The sequence below is a fragment of the Trichosurus vulpecula genome, chromosome 3 (assembly GCF_011100635.1).
Source record: "Trichosurus vulpecula isolate mTriVul1 chromosome 3, mTriVul1.pri, whole genome shotgun sequence".
Classification (NCBI taxonomy): Eukaryota; Metazoa; Chordata; class Mammalia; order Diprotodontia; family Phalangeridae; genus Trichosurus; species Trichosurus vulpecula.
Window position 1 is genome coordinate 169,378,155 of NC_050575.1, and position 15,590 is coordinate 169,393,744.

Consider the following 15,590-nt stretch of genomic DNA (forward strand, 5'->3'; position numbering starts at 1 on the left):
AAGACCAACAGACAGGGCTCTACTGCCTGAAACAAAGCTTTACATCCACCACTGAATAGAGAGAGCCTTTGCCTCTGAGGAGTCGGGGCGGGCGGGGGGTGGGGTTCTGAACATATGGCCACTCAGAATCTCTACCAGGGAATCACATCTTTCTCATAAGCGAGCCCCCAAAGCAAAAGCTCACCTCTTTCAGCTAATAGGCTCAGAGCCAGAAGGCATCACAACCAGAACCATTGCCTAATTAGTTTATTAACAAAAGGTGTGCAAGCCTTCCTACAAGCAAGCAAGCTTCCTTTAATGGGCTCCACTCCTGGCCTATTAATGGGTGGGGAGGAGTTTATGCCCCCCCCCCCCCCCCATTAACATTGCAATATGATACAAGATAGAGTGCAGTAGGGACAAGGAAAAGATTTAGACCAAGGGTGGGGAACCTGTGGCCTGGAGGCCTGATTTAGACAATGCTGTAGCAAAAAAAAAAAAAAAAAAAATTAGACGAGAAGAACATTTTCATTTTTCAGAGGAGGGGAAGTAGTGAGAGAGGGTCTTAAACTTTTTGGTGTCAGGACCCCTTTACACTCTTAAAAACTATTGGAGACCTATTCTCTGCAAATCACACAGATGTCTAGTTGCTGTCTGAATAGGAAAATAATGTCTTAGTATTATTACAAAAATGGTATTGGCCTTGCAGACCCCATGACAAGGTCATGGGTACCACCAGGGGTTCAAGGATAATGCTTAGAGAACTGCCAAGGCAGGAGGTAGCCCCTAAAGAGGGTGGTGCCTTTGAGGAAGGGAAGGATTTCAACAGTTGGAGTTGAGGAAGGACTATATTTCAGGCTCAGAGGGATACAAGGAGATATTAGATGGCAGAACAGAGTTGCTGAACAGTTACTAGAGTAGTTTGGTTGGCATACAGACTGTGAAGGAAAATATTGTGAAATAAGAATGAAGAGGTAAGGCTCATAGGATCATCAGCTTAGAGCTGGAAGTTAATGTTGAGGCCATCTAGTCTGACCCCTGAGGGTGAAGTGCCTTATCCAACCAAGGTCACAGGAGTAGAAGAGTCAGAGCCAGAATTTGAACCCAAGCCCAGTGATTTGAGCCCAGTTGAGAAGGGTATTGAATGGCAAGCCAAGAAATGTGTGTTTTGTTTTGAGCATTGAAGGTTTTTGAGCAGGTGAATGACATGATGAGACTTGTGCTTTAAAAGGAAGAGGCTCTACGAGCTCCCTTGGTTTCCTTCAGGCCATCAAGCAGCAAGCACTTATTATTCACCTATTGTATGCCCAGTGTATACCTAGAAACTGGGAGGCAGGTGCTACAAGTATTATCCTCATTCTATAGATGAATGAACTGAGACTTGGATTGTTGAAATGTCTTGTTCCGGGTAACATAGCTAATAAGCAGTAGAACTAGCCCCAGACATAGAGTATAGGGGACAATGACTTCATTAAGGACCTCAAGTCAGATCTTCATATAATATAGTGTACCTTTCCTCTTACAACAGGCAATAGTGCAGGCAGGCTTCTTTCTACTCAACCCAGGCCAACTTTCTAGGACAGTTTAACCTCAAAACAGCCTTGCAGGGACTAGGAACAGCTGTGAGTTCCTCATTCCATCAAAAGGACAACTGAGGCCCAGAGATATTTAGTAACTTGTAGCAGCATCTTGCACTCATGGATTCTCAGAAGTGGTCTGTGATCTTGGAGTTCTTCTAATCCAGGCTCCTTCCAGAAATGTGAACCCCCTCTTTAAGTCTCTGACAAGCAGGAAGCTAGCCTCTTTTTGAACATCTCTGGTGATGGAGAATACCCTGCCTCCCCAGGTAGGCCAACCCTTTTTTCGTGGAGCTCCAAGAGTGGCCCCAGTCATATAGTACAGGACTTTGGAATGGATGGTTAGAAACCATTTTCTCTTCCAGAGCATAAAGGAGAGTGTGTTTTCTTCAGGGCCAGTGGTCAATATTAGGAACTTATTTTTTCTCTTCCTGTTATGTCAGAAAGGAGGAAGGGGGCATAGCTTTTGTTGGGGAAGGCAAATGGATTTCCCAGATTGAGAAGTCAGGTTTTCTGGGGCTACTGAAGTACACAGCAGACAAGATCTGTTATTCCCATGGCATTTACAAGTGTTTCAGAGTTTCTCCTTTCCTCAAGGGGTGTGGAACAGAGTATTTTGGAGAAGAAAACAAATATTTGTCTCTTGCAAGTTCCCTGGTGTCTGTTGGGAAGGGGGGCAGCCCTCTGAGGGGGAACTTCCGAATGGGACGAGGCTCAGCAGAAATGTTAGTGGAGACAGGATGGGGAAGTGGAGGGTAAGAGCCAAGCCAGAGATTGTTGAGGGGTGGGGAAGTTGGTACATTGATATGCTGAGAGCTCTAAGAGGCGGAGGCTGTATCAGATGGGGGGAGCCAGGATGGTGAGTGGAATCAAAACTGCCCTGTCACTCTTCTGTTGCTACAGCAACAGAGTGAATTTCCCACGCTTCCCTTCCTGGTGGGTGGAACATGGTGGTTCCAGAATTGAGGTACAGCATGAGGATTGGATGAAGTAGTCAATCCACATCTTTGAATCTAGAACCCACTCTTCATCCTCCTGTTCGCTTCTCTGCCTCCTTCCCCCACCCTCTGTCTTTTCCCACTGAGTATTAAACTTTCCGTGTCCTGTGACCTGGATGTTAATCAGTTCGTTGTCAGCCCTATATCCTGAAAGGGACTCTCCAGGAGAATGACTCGTAAGGAAGAAAGGAATGAGACTGAGCTGAATTAAGGCCCCAATATACCCCCTCTAGGAAAGAGAAAACAGAATGCTGATGTCTAAGATCCTTCTATAGACTTTAATATATGAGAAGTGCACTTTACAGGACAGACTTGTGTGGGGCAGCTTGGTTTAAGGGTCAGCTCTGCGAGAGTGGGGACAGTGTCATATCTATACTTCGTATCACTCGGAGCCCAGAGCAAAGTGTTCTGCATACACCTGGTATTTAATCAGAGCTTTTGGTACAGTGGAAAACGTTTTAGATTTGGAATAAGACCTTGGTTCAAACCCTGGCTTTGCTATTTAGTACGTATCTAATCTTGACTGAGGCACTTAATTTCTGTGCTCCTTAGTTTCCTTATCTGTAAAATGAAGGAACTGGACTAGAGATGGTCTCTGGGGTCCCTTGTGGTGCTAAATCCTGTCATCCTGGCTTCAGTCCCTTATCTGCACAATGGAGACAGCAGTATTTGACCAATTTATCTCATGGCTGTGTTGTGAGGTTTTATTCTGTAAAACCTAAAGCACTAACCAGACGGAAGCTATTGTTTATGTAGCTGATGGTTCAGGTGGAGATAGCTGTCTAGGAAATGGGTATGGCAGAATTTCTTCACCCTTTCATAGGACGTCATCTTAACATCACCCTCTGTTTTTCCCCCCCCAGCTCAACTCGCCAATGAACCCCGTCAGCAGCACAGAAGACATTAAGCCACCCCTTGGGCTCAATGGAGTTCTTAAAGTGCCCGCCCATCCCTCAGGAACTATGGCCTCCTTCACCAAGCACATATGTGCCATCTGTGGGGACCGCTCCTCAGGTAAAAGCTTCCAGACGAGAGCTGTTCCGGAGATGGAGGGAGACCCCCCCAGTCTGGGTATGGGGGAGAAAGTCAGCATGGGGTCACTCAGTGAAATTCCAGAATCACTGATTAAGGTCTGTGCAGAGCACTCTGCTAGGCACTAGGGGAGATACTAGAATTGGAGCTTACAGTCTGTAGCTTACAGCAGAGCTGCTCAGTGGTTCTCCATCTTGAACATCATTCAGCCTACCCTTTAGACTCATGTTTCCTTTCCAACTCTGGCTGCAGAGATGCCCATTGGATCCTCCCATTAATTCAGCAACCCCTGCCTTGCCTTCGGTCCAGATATCACCAAAATGTAGTGAAACCTGGAGGAACCAGGATGTTTAGGGAATAGACTCTTCTGGTAAAAATTGCTTTCTGCATCATAGAAAGTGTATAGAATGACAGGATTTAGAGATGAAAAGGCACTTTAGAAGCCACAAATTCTAACACTCTTTATTTCTGAATTTAGCACACACACACACACACACACACACACTCCACCGAAAGGAAATATTTCCATGTACAATGTAGAATAGAAAAAAGAGATTACGTGTAAAATCATGAATCTCTAATATGTTAAGCTTGCTTTTTGTTTAAAATGTTATTTTCCAAGCTATGTTGCTTGTTTGTGTAAATCTTATTTTAAAGATGAAGATACAGAGGCTCAAAGAGATGGAATGACTTGCCCAATAGCAGAGCAGGGATTCAAACCCAGGTCCTGTGACCCCCAAATGCTGCTCTGCCCAAGAAAACACACTTTGCTTGTTTGAGCCCCAAATCTTACTGTTTCCAAGTCTTGTTAAAAGCCTTCTTGAAGTACCAGAATGAGCTCACCTGCCTTTTAGGCACGTTCCCCTACCAGGATTATCATCTGCCTCTAGTGGGTTCTGGAATCTATTGCTTGTCATCGAAGCTTGGCTAGCTGAAGAAACTCCAGGACCTCAGGGTCATCTTTCATCATTCCCTTTCATAGAGGAGCTTCAGAGAGTGTGATAACAAACTCTTTTAGACTTTAGAACATAGAATGCTGAAACTTGAAGTGACTACATTTAACAGATGGAGAAACTGAGCCCTGGAGAGTTGACATGACCAGTCAGTAGAAGAGCTGGGCCTCCTGACTCTCAATAGAGTGTTCTTTGCTTCCTGATTCCTCATTGTGGATCATAATGCTTTGTTCCCTGTTAAAGGCATCTCAGACCTCATTTGAGGCCTGAACCTGGCCCTAGGTATCTCCGCTTGCTTATTACTCCTTTCCCTGCATCCGTGTCATGGGTCTCTAAGAAGCCTGAGGGTGCCTTTTAGAAGCTGTCTCTGACTTGGTCTGGTGTTGCCATAGAGACAGTGACCTAAGGAGACCCTCCCTCCCCAGGAGAGGAGACCCTGGCCCTCCCCAACTTCAGTGGACTGCTTGATGACATGGCCTCTAGGCATCTCCCCCATTTCCTCCCTCCCCTCCTCCACCTTACATCCAGAGATTGATAACCCTCTGGGCCAGCTAAGCTGTAAAACCCAGAATCTCATCATGAATGAGGCAGTGGTGCTCAGGAGGGAAATTGGAGGTGATGATGATACCATTTATCAGGCAGCCCTAGCCTCAGGCAGTTTCATTTGGCTAATTCCCCTCTTTTGAAATCCTTTCACTAGGCCTTACACACATACAGATACTTATTTGTACACATTTCTTGCATACTTGCTAATGTACGTGTATATACACAGACTTTTCTCATTTATGTATATATATTCTCTTACATGGCCCCTATATCCATCTCTAGCTCTGTCCTGCACACTATACATTCCTCACACTTGGATTCAAACAAAAACAGATGCATGTGTGATTCTGATAACCTCTGATACCACATCATGTGACCATCCATAGAATTGCCACTAACATAGATCTCTCTCTCCCTCTCTCTCTCTCTCCCCCCCACCTCTCCCCCTTTCCTCTCTCTTTCTCTCCCCCTCTCTTTCCCTCTCTCTCCCTTCTCTCCCCCTCTCTCCCTCTCTCCGCCCTCCCCACCTCTCTCTCTCTCTCTCCTCACTCCTCTCTCTCCCTCCCTCCCCCTCTCTCCCCCCTCCCCACCTCTCTCTCTCTCTCCTCACTCCTCTCTCTCCCTCCCTCCCTCTCTCTCCCTCTCCCCCCGCCACATACACACACACTTACACTCATGTGTGCGCACACAGCATAGTTTCTTAAAGCCTTGATTTTATTCTGCAGCAGGTAAGGACTTAGATAAACAGAGAGGTGACAATTCCGGAAAAGCTTGTGGCATGTTGAGGCTGGTAGGTAGCCAGTGAAGAGACTAGTCCAGCTAGGGTAGATGTTCCATTTGTGGGGGTGGGAGAATCACAGAATCATAGATTTTAAGGCTTGAAGGGACCTTTGGGACCATCTGTTTCAGTCCCCTCTTTTTACAGATGAGGACCCTGAGTCTCAGAGAATCTAGGTGGCTTAAGCTGCAGGACCCCTGAGTTAATGGACCATCTCAGGACCACTGATTTAATAAGGGTCACAGAGGAGGGTTTTGTATTCAAAGACTCCTGGGTACAAAACTCTTAACTACTATTTTGTGCTGCCTCTCCAGACGTAATTGGACGGATAGATTGAGGTCAGACTCTGGAGGGCCTAGAGTTACAGTTTGGTGTTAGACTGAGGAGTGGCAGCAGAAAAGACTGTGTATGGGAATTCCCCCTGCTAACTGATGTAACAGCCCTAGATGGAGACCTGGATTCACACCAATTCACTGTATGATATTAAGCAAGTTTCTTCCCTTTTCTGGGCCTCAGTTTTTCCCTTTGGAAAATTAGGGGGTTAGTCTAGACAACCTTTAAGGTCCTGTTCAGCTCTGACATTCTTGATGTCACAATGTGTATCTAAAGGAGATTGGGCGTGATTCTTTCTTGTTCCTCAAAACTCAGAAGTTCGAAACTTTAGCAGCATCCTCGGCTCTTCTCACTCCCTCTCCAGTCTCTCCTCGCAGCCAGTCAGTTGGTAAGTCCTGTGGATTCTGTTGGCAGGATAATTCTTACATCTGTTCCCTCGTGTCCACTCAGTAGTCCAGGTCTATATAACATCTTTCCTGAGCAATGAGTGTAGTCTCCTAATTCCCCAGCCTCTAGTGTATCCCTTCACCAGCAGGCAAAATAACCAGGATACGTGATATTACTTTGATTTTCTAAGACTTGTCATGGTTCCCTGTTACCTAAGGGCTAAAACATAAACTTCTTACCTTGAAATTTAAGTCATTTACCAATTTGGCTTCAATCTACCTTTCCAGGCTTATTTCACATCCCTCCCCTTTACTTCTTCTTTGGCCAGGGTGTGTTGGCAGCCAGTTGGTGCAGTGGATAGAGTGCCAGGCTTGGAGTCAGGAAGACCTGAGTTCAAACTCAGCCTCAGACACTTATTAGCTATGTGACCCTGGGCAAGTCACATAACCATGTTTGCCTCAGTTTCCTCATTTGTAAAATGAGCTGGAGAAGAAAATGGCAAACCACTCAAGTATTTGTGCCAAGAAAACCCCAAATGGGGTCATGAAAATTTGGACCTGGACCTGGCTGAAACAACTAAACAGCAACAGAGCCAGAGTGTGCTCTTTTCCCATCTTCTTCCTATCTCAAGTTCTCTCTGATGTTGTGAATTGTCACAGAGCATCTCTGATGACTGAAGCATAGTCCTCAATGACACGTGTTCAAATCCTTTTTTCCCTTCAGAGTCCAGCCCAGGTATCACCTTTGCTGTGAAACCTTCTATGACCAACATTTCACCAGCCAACTAAAAGTATTCTTTTGCAACCATATAACAGTCCATCAGGGCATTACCTAAGTCAAACCTTGCTCAATTTCCTACATCCTCAAATTTTCCAGTCATGTTTCCACCTTGTATTATGCTTTCTACATATATGTTAGAATTACTCCAGTAGATTGTAAGCACCTGAGGGCAAGGATTATGTTTTTCTTCAGGTTTATATCCACATTACTGAGGAAAGGGTTGTATGCATAATGAGCATTTAATAAATGTTCATTGAGTTGAATGGTGTCTCTGCTCTTCCATTTCAGGTAAACATTATGGTGTGTACAGTTGTGAAGGCTGTAAAGGCTTCTTCAAGAGGACAGTGCGCAAGGACCTCACCTATACCTGCCGAGACAATAAAGACTGCCTGATTGACAAACGCCAGCGGAACCGGTGCCAATACTGCCGCTACCAGAAGTGTCTTGCCATGGGCATGAAGCGAGAAGGTAAGATGAGGGAAGCCGAGGACGCCTCTATGGGCTGTCTCTGAGCCAACACTCCACACAATGTTAAATTAGATTAGCCAAGGGAGAAGTGGCCTTCATCATGTACCTTTAGTGACCCAGTGAGAACTGTTGGAGATTTCTTAGGAAGGGATCACATGAAGGGGAGCAGCTCCCAGTTTTCTGAGACCTGCTTATCTAGTTTGTGGGTCATCCAGAATTCTGGCTTCTTTTCCCTTGTTGCCTTTTGGCTTTGGGACCCTTTGTCATACCTCAGCACCTCCAGGGAACAGAACATGGAGAAACAGAAACAACTTCAAACCAAGCGTTTGAAATCCTTCCTGGGGTGATGCATTGCTTGGCTAATTAAATCACATGTGTGGCAAACAGGAGAACCTGGGTTCAAATCCTAGCAGTGCCTAAGGAGCTCAAAATCTATTCAGATTATGATGTAAGTGGAAGAAGAGGTTAAGTGGAAAAGGGCTTTTCCTTTAGACTTCACATTGCATTGATTTTTATGTATTTCCTCTCTTCTGTCTCCCACTTCCCCTTTAATTACAGAAGCTTAGAGGGAGGAAGGAGCCTTAGAAATCATCCTGTCACACCTTTCACCTAGGACCGGAATCTCTTCTGTGGTATTCCTCATAGATGGGGGCTTCCCTACTGAAAGAGACTCATTGCATCATTGAATAGCCCTTACAGAGTGTTCAGCCTTATACTGAGCGGAGAATAGCATCCCTGTACCTTTCAACCTGTGGTCCTTCCACCTTCTAGCAACTTTTATTATGTCATACACCCCTTTGACAGATCGGTGAAGCCCATGACCTCCTTCTCAGAATAATATTTTTCAATGTATAAAATAAAATATAAAGGAAACCAATGATATTAAAATCCCAGACTCCAGTTTAAGAACCCCTTCTCTAGAGACATGAAATAACCCTGCTCCTATATTCACATAATAACCCTTCAGATAGGAATCATTAATCATAGAATCATAGAGCTTCAGAGTTGGAAGGGACTTTAGCAATGTTCTAATCCAATTCTTTCATTTTATAGATGGGAAAAGAATCCCAGAAAGAGGAAGTGACTTCCCCACAGTTACACATATAGCAGGCTGGTAGCAGAGTCAGAAACAGAGCCCAAATCTCCTCACATTCCCTTAAATTTTCTTCCTTGGCTAAAAGTCTTCTGTGTGTTCTGAGTTTTTCTAGTAGAACCAAAGCCCAGCCCCAGGCTCTCCTACCATCAGCTGCTGAGTTTAGATTTGTGGAGTCATCTACCTTTGACTCCCAGATGATATTTCATTGCTGTAGATATTATTGGGGTGGTTGGTTTTCCCCTCCTTTTTTCAGGGTTTTGTTTTTACTCGATGCAGATGTCTCTCTTCAACCTTGATTGTTCTGAGGCCCTTTGAAAAAACCCAAAACCTCAGTCTGGGACATCTGCTGCTGATCGGCTTCCTTTTAAGGTCTGCTCTGGTTGTGAGCGTGGTTATGGTTAGAAAGCAACAACTTAGTGAACCTTGTCTGGTCCTGAGTCACGTCTCCTTTCTCTTGACACAGCCTCCTTGGCTGTCAGCGTCACTGCCGCGGGCACCATCACTGTATTCATTCAGGCCTGCCAGGCCCTATTTTTTTCTTTAAAGAAGGGCCAATGTTTGGTAAAATGTTCACCCTGGATTCTTCCTAGCTAGAGAATTTCTTAGTGCATAGGTATCTCTGACAGGGTTATGAAATGACTTGTACATCAAGGTTCTGCGTATCTAGCCTGCTAATGAGTCCCAGAGAGGTAGTTAATTACAAGGGCACCCCAAGGATTTGATCTCCATCAACAGAGGTCAGGGTCTTCAAGGAGCCCAGCACAGCATTGAATGCCAATCCCACAGTGTAACTTCCCATCCTAGGTCAAGTGATGGAGTTTGTGCTCAGGCTTCTTGGGTGGCTGGTGATTATACATTTGCTGGGACAAGCACTGAAGAATCACACATTCCACTTCTTAGCTAAAGATTTTCCCAGGGGTTCTAAGTCCTCTAAGGGTCCCTTCTCAAGGAATCCTCCTCCCTAGAAGAGCTGTCTTCCTCCTCAAAGCACCCCTAACGTTTGGGAGCATATCTGAAGATCATATGATCATAAACTGGGAGCTAGAAGGGACCCTAGAAGTCATATAGTTGTGCCCTATCCTTTTGTAGAAGAGAAAGCTTAGATTCAGAGAGGTTAAATCACATGCCCAAAGTGATCCAGAAGGTCAGTATCAGAGTTAGCCTTTGAATCCAGGTGCTTTGATTCTAAATCCAGCACCCTTTCTTCTGTGTCATGCTACTTTGGGGGGGATTATTGTCCTAAGTTTTTTTAAATTAAATCACACTGCACTTTGTATTATAGTTATTTGTGTCTGAATCTTATCTACACTACCAGGCTGAGGGTCAGGAGACTTATCAGTGAACAGTCCTTTATTATGCACTTACTATGTGCCAGGCATTAGAGATATAAACAGAAAGTGACAACAGTGCCTGCCTTCGAGTAAGCCAGGGAGCTCACATTCTATCAGGGAGACAATGTATAAATGAAGACGACTATACAACATGTAAACAGGGGAAATACAAAGTAACTTCAGGGGGTAAAGTCATTCACAGCTAGGGGACTGAGAAAGTGACATTTAAGCTGAATCTGGAAGAAAGCCAGAGATTCCAAGAGGTAGAGGTAAGGGAGGAGAGTATTCCAGGCATGTGGGACATTGACCTAGGATGGAGGAGGTGCACAGTAAGCCTGGCATTCAATGCTGTGATGGGCTTGAGGACCTCAAACTCTTGCTAATGGAGAAAAATTTTAGCAGAGAGGTGGAATACTTGATGCTTCCTTTGACCCTCCCAGCACATGTACCCTTAAAACCTGAACGCAAACCTACTACTTGACTTAGGGTGGTGGAGGTGTACCTAGTGAGACTGATTTAATGACTGACTGGGTTTCTTGAGGACCTCAGCCTCTTGATAATGGAGATCAGATCCTTGGGATGCCCTCCCAACTAACTACCTTTTTGGGAGTCATAAGCCCAGACTAGAAATACCCCTGGTATGCAGAATCTTGAGATACAAGTCATGCAAAGGCCTGGAAATAGGAGATGAAGTGTTTTGTGCAAGGAACAGCAGATAGGTTTGCATGGCTGAACCAAAGAGTGCATAGATAAGCCACACTGTGATTTGGAAGTGTAGGTTGGGGCCAGATTGTGTAGGGCTTTGAATACTAAATGGGAGTTGATATTTGATCCTGGGGGTAATAGGGAGTCACTGGAGTTTTGTGCCATTGTCAGTTCTAGATTTTAGGAAATTACTGTGACAGTTGTGTGAAGTATTGACAGGAAGGGAGAAACATCTGAAGCAAGAAAACCAGTTATAACGTCACTGCAGTAGTCCAGACTAGAAGTGATGAACACCTGAACTACAGTGATGACTGTGTGAGTGGAGGGAAGGGGGTGGATAGATGGATAGACAGGTCTGTCTGTCTTTTTTATCTTTTTATCTAGCCATCGGTCTGTATAGATATTTCTGCCTGTATCTATAAATACATATATATATATATATATATATCAATATATGTATATATCTATAGCTATAAATATTTCTGTCTGTATCTGTCATCTATCTGTGTCTATATCTGTCAGTCTGTCTCTGTGTTTCTCTCTCTCTCAAATGTTTTGGAGATAGAAATGAATTGGCTGTATAAAGAGACGGAGAGTGAGGAGTTGAGAATGACTCCAGGGTTGATTGGAAGCAGATGATGTTGCCCTTGGCAGAAATAAAGGAGTTTGGAACAAGTGTGGGTTTTAGGGCTGTGTATGTGGGAAGGTAATGATTTCTCTTTTGGACATGTTGAGTTTGGGATGCCTAGGAGACATCCATGCCAACGTGTAAAAGGGCCAGGGTCAGCAAACTAAGCACCTCACCCCCTCCCCAATCCATCCTGCCTCATGAACTAAGAATTTCTTATACATTATAAAACTATAAAATTCCTTCTTGACTAGGGCCAGGTCAAAAATAGGTTACAGGCCAGATTTGGGCTTCAGTAGTTGTTTGCCAATCACTGGGTTAGACTAAGTGTGGGTTGGACAATGCTTCTTGGAGAACATAGGGCTTGCACTGACTGGGCTTTGGAGGAAGGGCAAGATTTGGAAAGACTCAGGGAAAAAGAAAAGGGCATTCTCATTAAGGGTCATGGTTTGCATGAAGTCCCAGAGGAAAAAGTGAGTATGGTGTGTGGAGTCAGTGAAAGGAACAGGCTGGAGGAAGTGGAATGACACATGTTGATAAATGAGGAATGGTTTCACTTGAGGTGTTCGATTTGCCTGTTGCCAGCTCACTTCAATGGGTCCCATAGGAAATGGCTAATTAGCAGTAAAAAGGCCCAGGAGTCTGTTCCATGTGACCATAGTGGGGCAAGAGCTTGATCCAAAAGCCTGGAAAAGCTCTCTATATCCCCAGCCCTAAGAGAGAACCCTAAGCTAGCTAATGGTGAAAAACCAGGACAGAGGGAAGCTGTGTTTGAGACTGGGTACACACAGTTTCTCCCACTGTTGTCCTGAATCCTATTTTGGGGGCCCTGTGACCTGTTTGGCTGATGAGAATGTCATCAGAACCTCGGTCCTGTTATCTAACCATTCATGAAACATACTGAATTCTGGGTCAGAAGCCCCGATTTTGAATCCCAGCTCTAATATTTGGTTGCTGGTTGCTTATTTCATTGTACCAAACTTTAGCTTCTTCATCTCCTGAGAAGAGAGAGCAATAACTTATACTATCTACCTCGCAGAGCTTTTGTGAGAAAAGTGGTTTATAAACCTTAACGTGCTATAGAAATGTGAGTGATGCTCTTCTGGTTATCTCTGGGAGTCTATGTGACCATGAACCCCACCTGAGGGAAGGAAGGAGGGAGCTTTCCGACCTTGAACCTTCCAAGAATTTCCCCACCTGGATGCTTGTTCAGCCTGTGGGGAGCTTGTTCCGTGGACCATGACAGCTTATGATGCCATGGTCCATTACCTTTCATGACCTGGCATTAGGGACTCTTGCCATGAAGTAAAAAGGAAAAAAGGGCGGCACCTGGCAGTCATTGTTATAAATTAGGATGACTGTGGGCCCCCATACTAGCCAATACATTTTGGGATTCACAATTACTTTAAAAAATGTACCGCCCACATCCAGTTCTGCTTCTTCTTTTGTAGGTCTTCCTGCATGTGGTGACAAAGAGAGGGGCCCGGTATGGGGGAACAGTATAATATGCCCGCCAGTGTTAGAGTCTCAGAGTGAAGTTTTCAGCCAGATTAGTGAATCCAATAGCTTCTTCTCATTCTTGGCTGGTCCTTAGCAAATGTGCAAGTATCCTCTTATTGGTTCCTAATCACTAAGGGTAGTATAAAGGTTTTGTTAGTTCAAGTATAGAGTGATGACATTTCTCATGAATGGCATATAAATATGTGACCATTGTGACCATCCTATGAACTTGTCCTATTTCCCAAATCATAGTCTTTATGTAGCCTGACTTCATGCCTTGTGTGCAGAGGTTACTCATGGGTCCCTGGTGGCACCCTAGGTTCCATAATTTTTAACATGATCATGCCATGGACAAGGGAGAAATGGAAATGTGAAAAAAAAGGCATTCAAAAGAAATCAGTACCTTGGAGGAAATTAAAAACTACTGAGGCAGCATGGTACTGTGGAAGGAACATTGGCTCTTGTGTCAGGATATGGGTTCATATCCCACCTCCAATGCTTACTGTCTCTGTGACCTGAGGGAAATGGCTAAACCTCACCGAGCCTCAGTTTCCTCATAAAACAAAGGGGTTGGGCCAGGTGGCTTCCAAGGTCTTTTCCAGGTCTAGATCCTATTACCTGGCCAGTAGAGGCCATCTGATTGCTAGGGAGACAAGACTATAGGGCAGTGAATGGTTCATCCTACCCACTAGTGCCCACTTCTGCTAATCAGGAAGAACCACAGCTGTGTTCTCTTTCCTGGGAGCATGCCAAATTCTTGGAGAAAGAACTTGAACTTTTGTTTAACTTTACTAAGACATTTCTTTGTGGATGTCATACATATCCTTGAAAACCTTCAGTGGCTACAGAGTCATGTTTAAATCAGCAGATATTATGTGCCTTCTATTTACAATGTTCTATGCTAACTTAGCAATCGAGTCTCTTTACGCTCTGTGCTTTTCTCTTTCTCTCCCCTTATCTTAGCTGAGGATCTCTCACTATTCCTCTATGGGTTCTCTCCTCTCTGGGCAGACAGACTGCTTTGGCTCTTGCATGTTCCAGTGCACTCACCTCGATTCTCCTTCTCTTTCTCTGCTTATTCAGGGTCCACCTGTTCCTTCAAGGCGCAGCTCATGCAGCCTTCTTGTGCCATCCCAACCCACATTATTTTCCTCTTCTTTTGTCTCTTCCTGTCTGGACCGTTTCTTTGGTATCTGGTATGTCTTTTCTGGGTGGTGGGGCAGAAACTGATATATTTTGTGTTTATATCATCTACATTTCCCACTATATATTTTCCCTCCTTCCCAGAGTCATCCCTTACAATAAAAAATGAAAAAGGAGAAACAATTAAGCAAAATGAAGCAACATGTTGAAGAAGTCTGACATTATGTATGGTGTTCCACACCTGTATCCCAACCCACATCTCTACGAAGAATTAGGATGCCCCTTCACATTTCTTTTTTTTTGAGCGACACTAGGTCATTATAATTTTTCAGTATTTGGTTTTAATTGTTCTCTTGTTCTTTCGTTTTACATTGTTGGAGTCATGGCATGTATTGTTTTTCTTTCACTTTGCATCAACTCATGTCTTCCCATGTTTTTTCCTCTATATTTCCATCATATTTATTATTTCTATTTTTCCAGAGAATTTTCTATTACGTTAATGTACCATGATTTGTTTAGTCAACCCCAGTTGATATTAGTGGAATGTAGGCTAGATTTGAGTCAGAGGACTTGTTTTGAAATCTGGGCTCTGTTAGTTACTACCTATGTGACTTTGGGCAAATTAGTCATTTAACTTCTGGGCCTCAATTTCCTCTTCTGTAAGGTGAGGGGGTTAGACTAGGTGGTCTCAAAGGTCCTTTCTAGCTCTAAGCTTATAATTCATTTTTTTGTTTTGTTTATTTATTTGTTCGTTCATTCATTCATTAATTCATTCATTCAGTTATTGTAGAGCGGGGAGGAAAGGCAAGTGGGGTTAAGACCTGTGCCCAGGGTCACACAGCTGGTAAGTGTCAAGTGTCTGAGGCTGAATTTAAACTCAGGTCTTCCTGACTCCAGGGCTGGTGCTCTATTCACTGCGCCACCTAGCTGCCCCAGGCTATATTCTTTTAAAATTTAAAAAAAAAATTTTTAATACCACCTTCATTTCAAAACATCACCAGCAAAACATCTCTTGTAACAGAATAAAGAGGAGAATCAACACAGCAACTGCATCAGACAATACATACACTATTCCGTATCTATAGTCAGCCACCATCTGTAGAGAAGGTAGGAACTTGCTTTTTCTTAACTCTTACATGGCCAAGCTTGATCATCATAATTACATTGATTTCAGTTTTGGATGCCTATAATTCTGATATAGAAATCTACTTTGTTTCCAATTTTTTGTTAACATAAAAAGAGCTATTATAAATATTTTGGTGCATGTGGGGACTTTCTTTTTGTCTTTGAATCCCTTTGAGGCATACAGCATATACTCAATGTAATCTTCGTTATCCTTTTATGTACATGTACTAG

The 15,590-nt window shown here is 43.9% G+C and overlaps 1 protein-coding gene across 1 annotated transcript in view; it reads left to right on the plus strand.

Moving 5' to 3' along the window:
• Positions 1 to 15,590, plus strand: part of RXRA (retinoid X receptor alpha) — a 289,592-nt gene that overhangs the window by 213,212 nt on the left and 60,790 nt on the right. The window contains exons 3-4 of the mRNA XM_036751476.1: positions 3,418 to 3,568; positions 7,652 to 7,831. Of these exons, the coding sequence (XP_036607371.1) occupies positions 3,418 to 3,568; positions 7,652 to 7,831 (331 nt within the window). The remainder of the gene's footprint in view (positions 1 to 3,417; positions 3,569 to 7,651; positions 7,832 to 15,590) is intronic.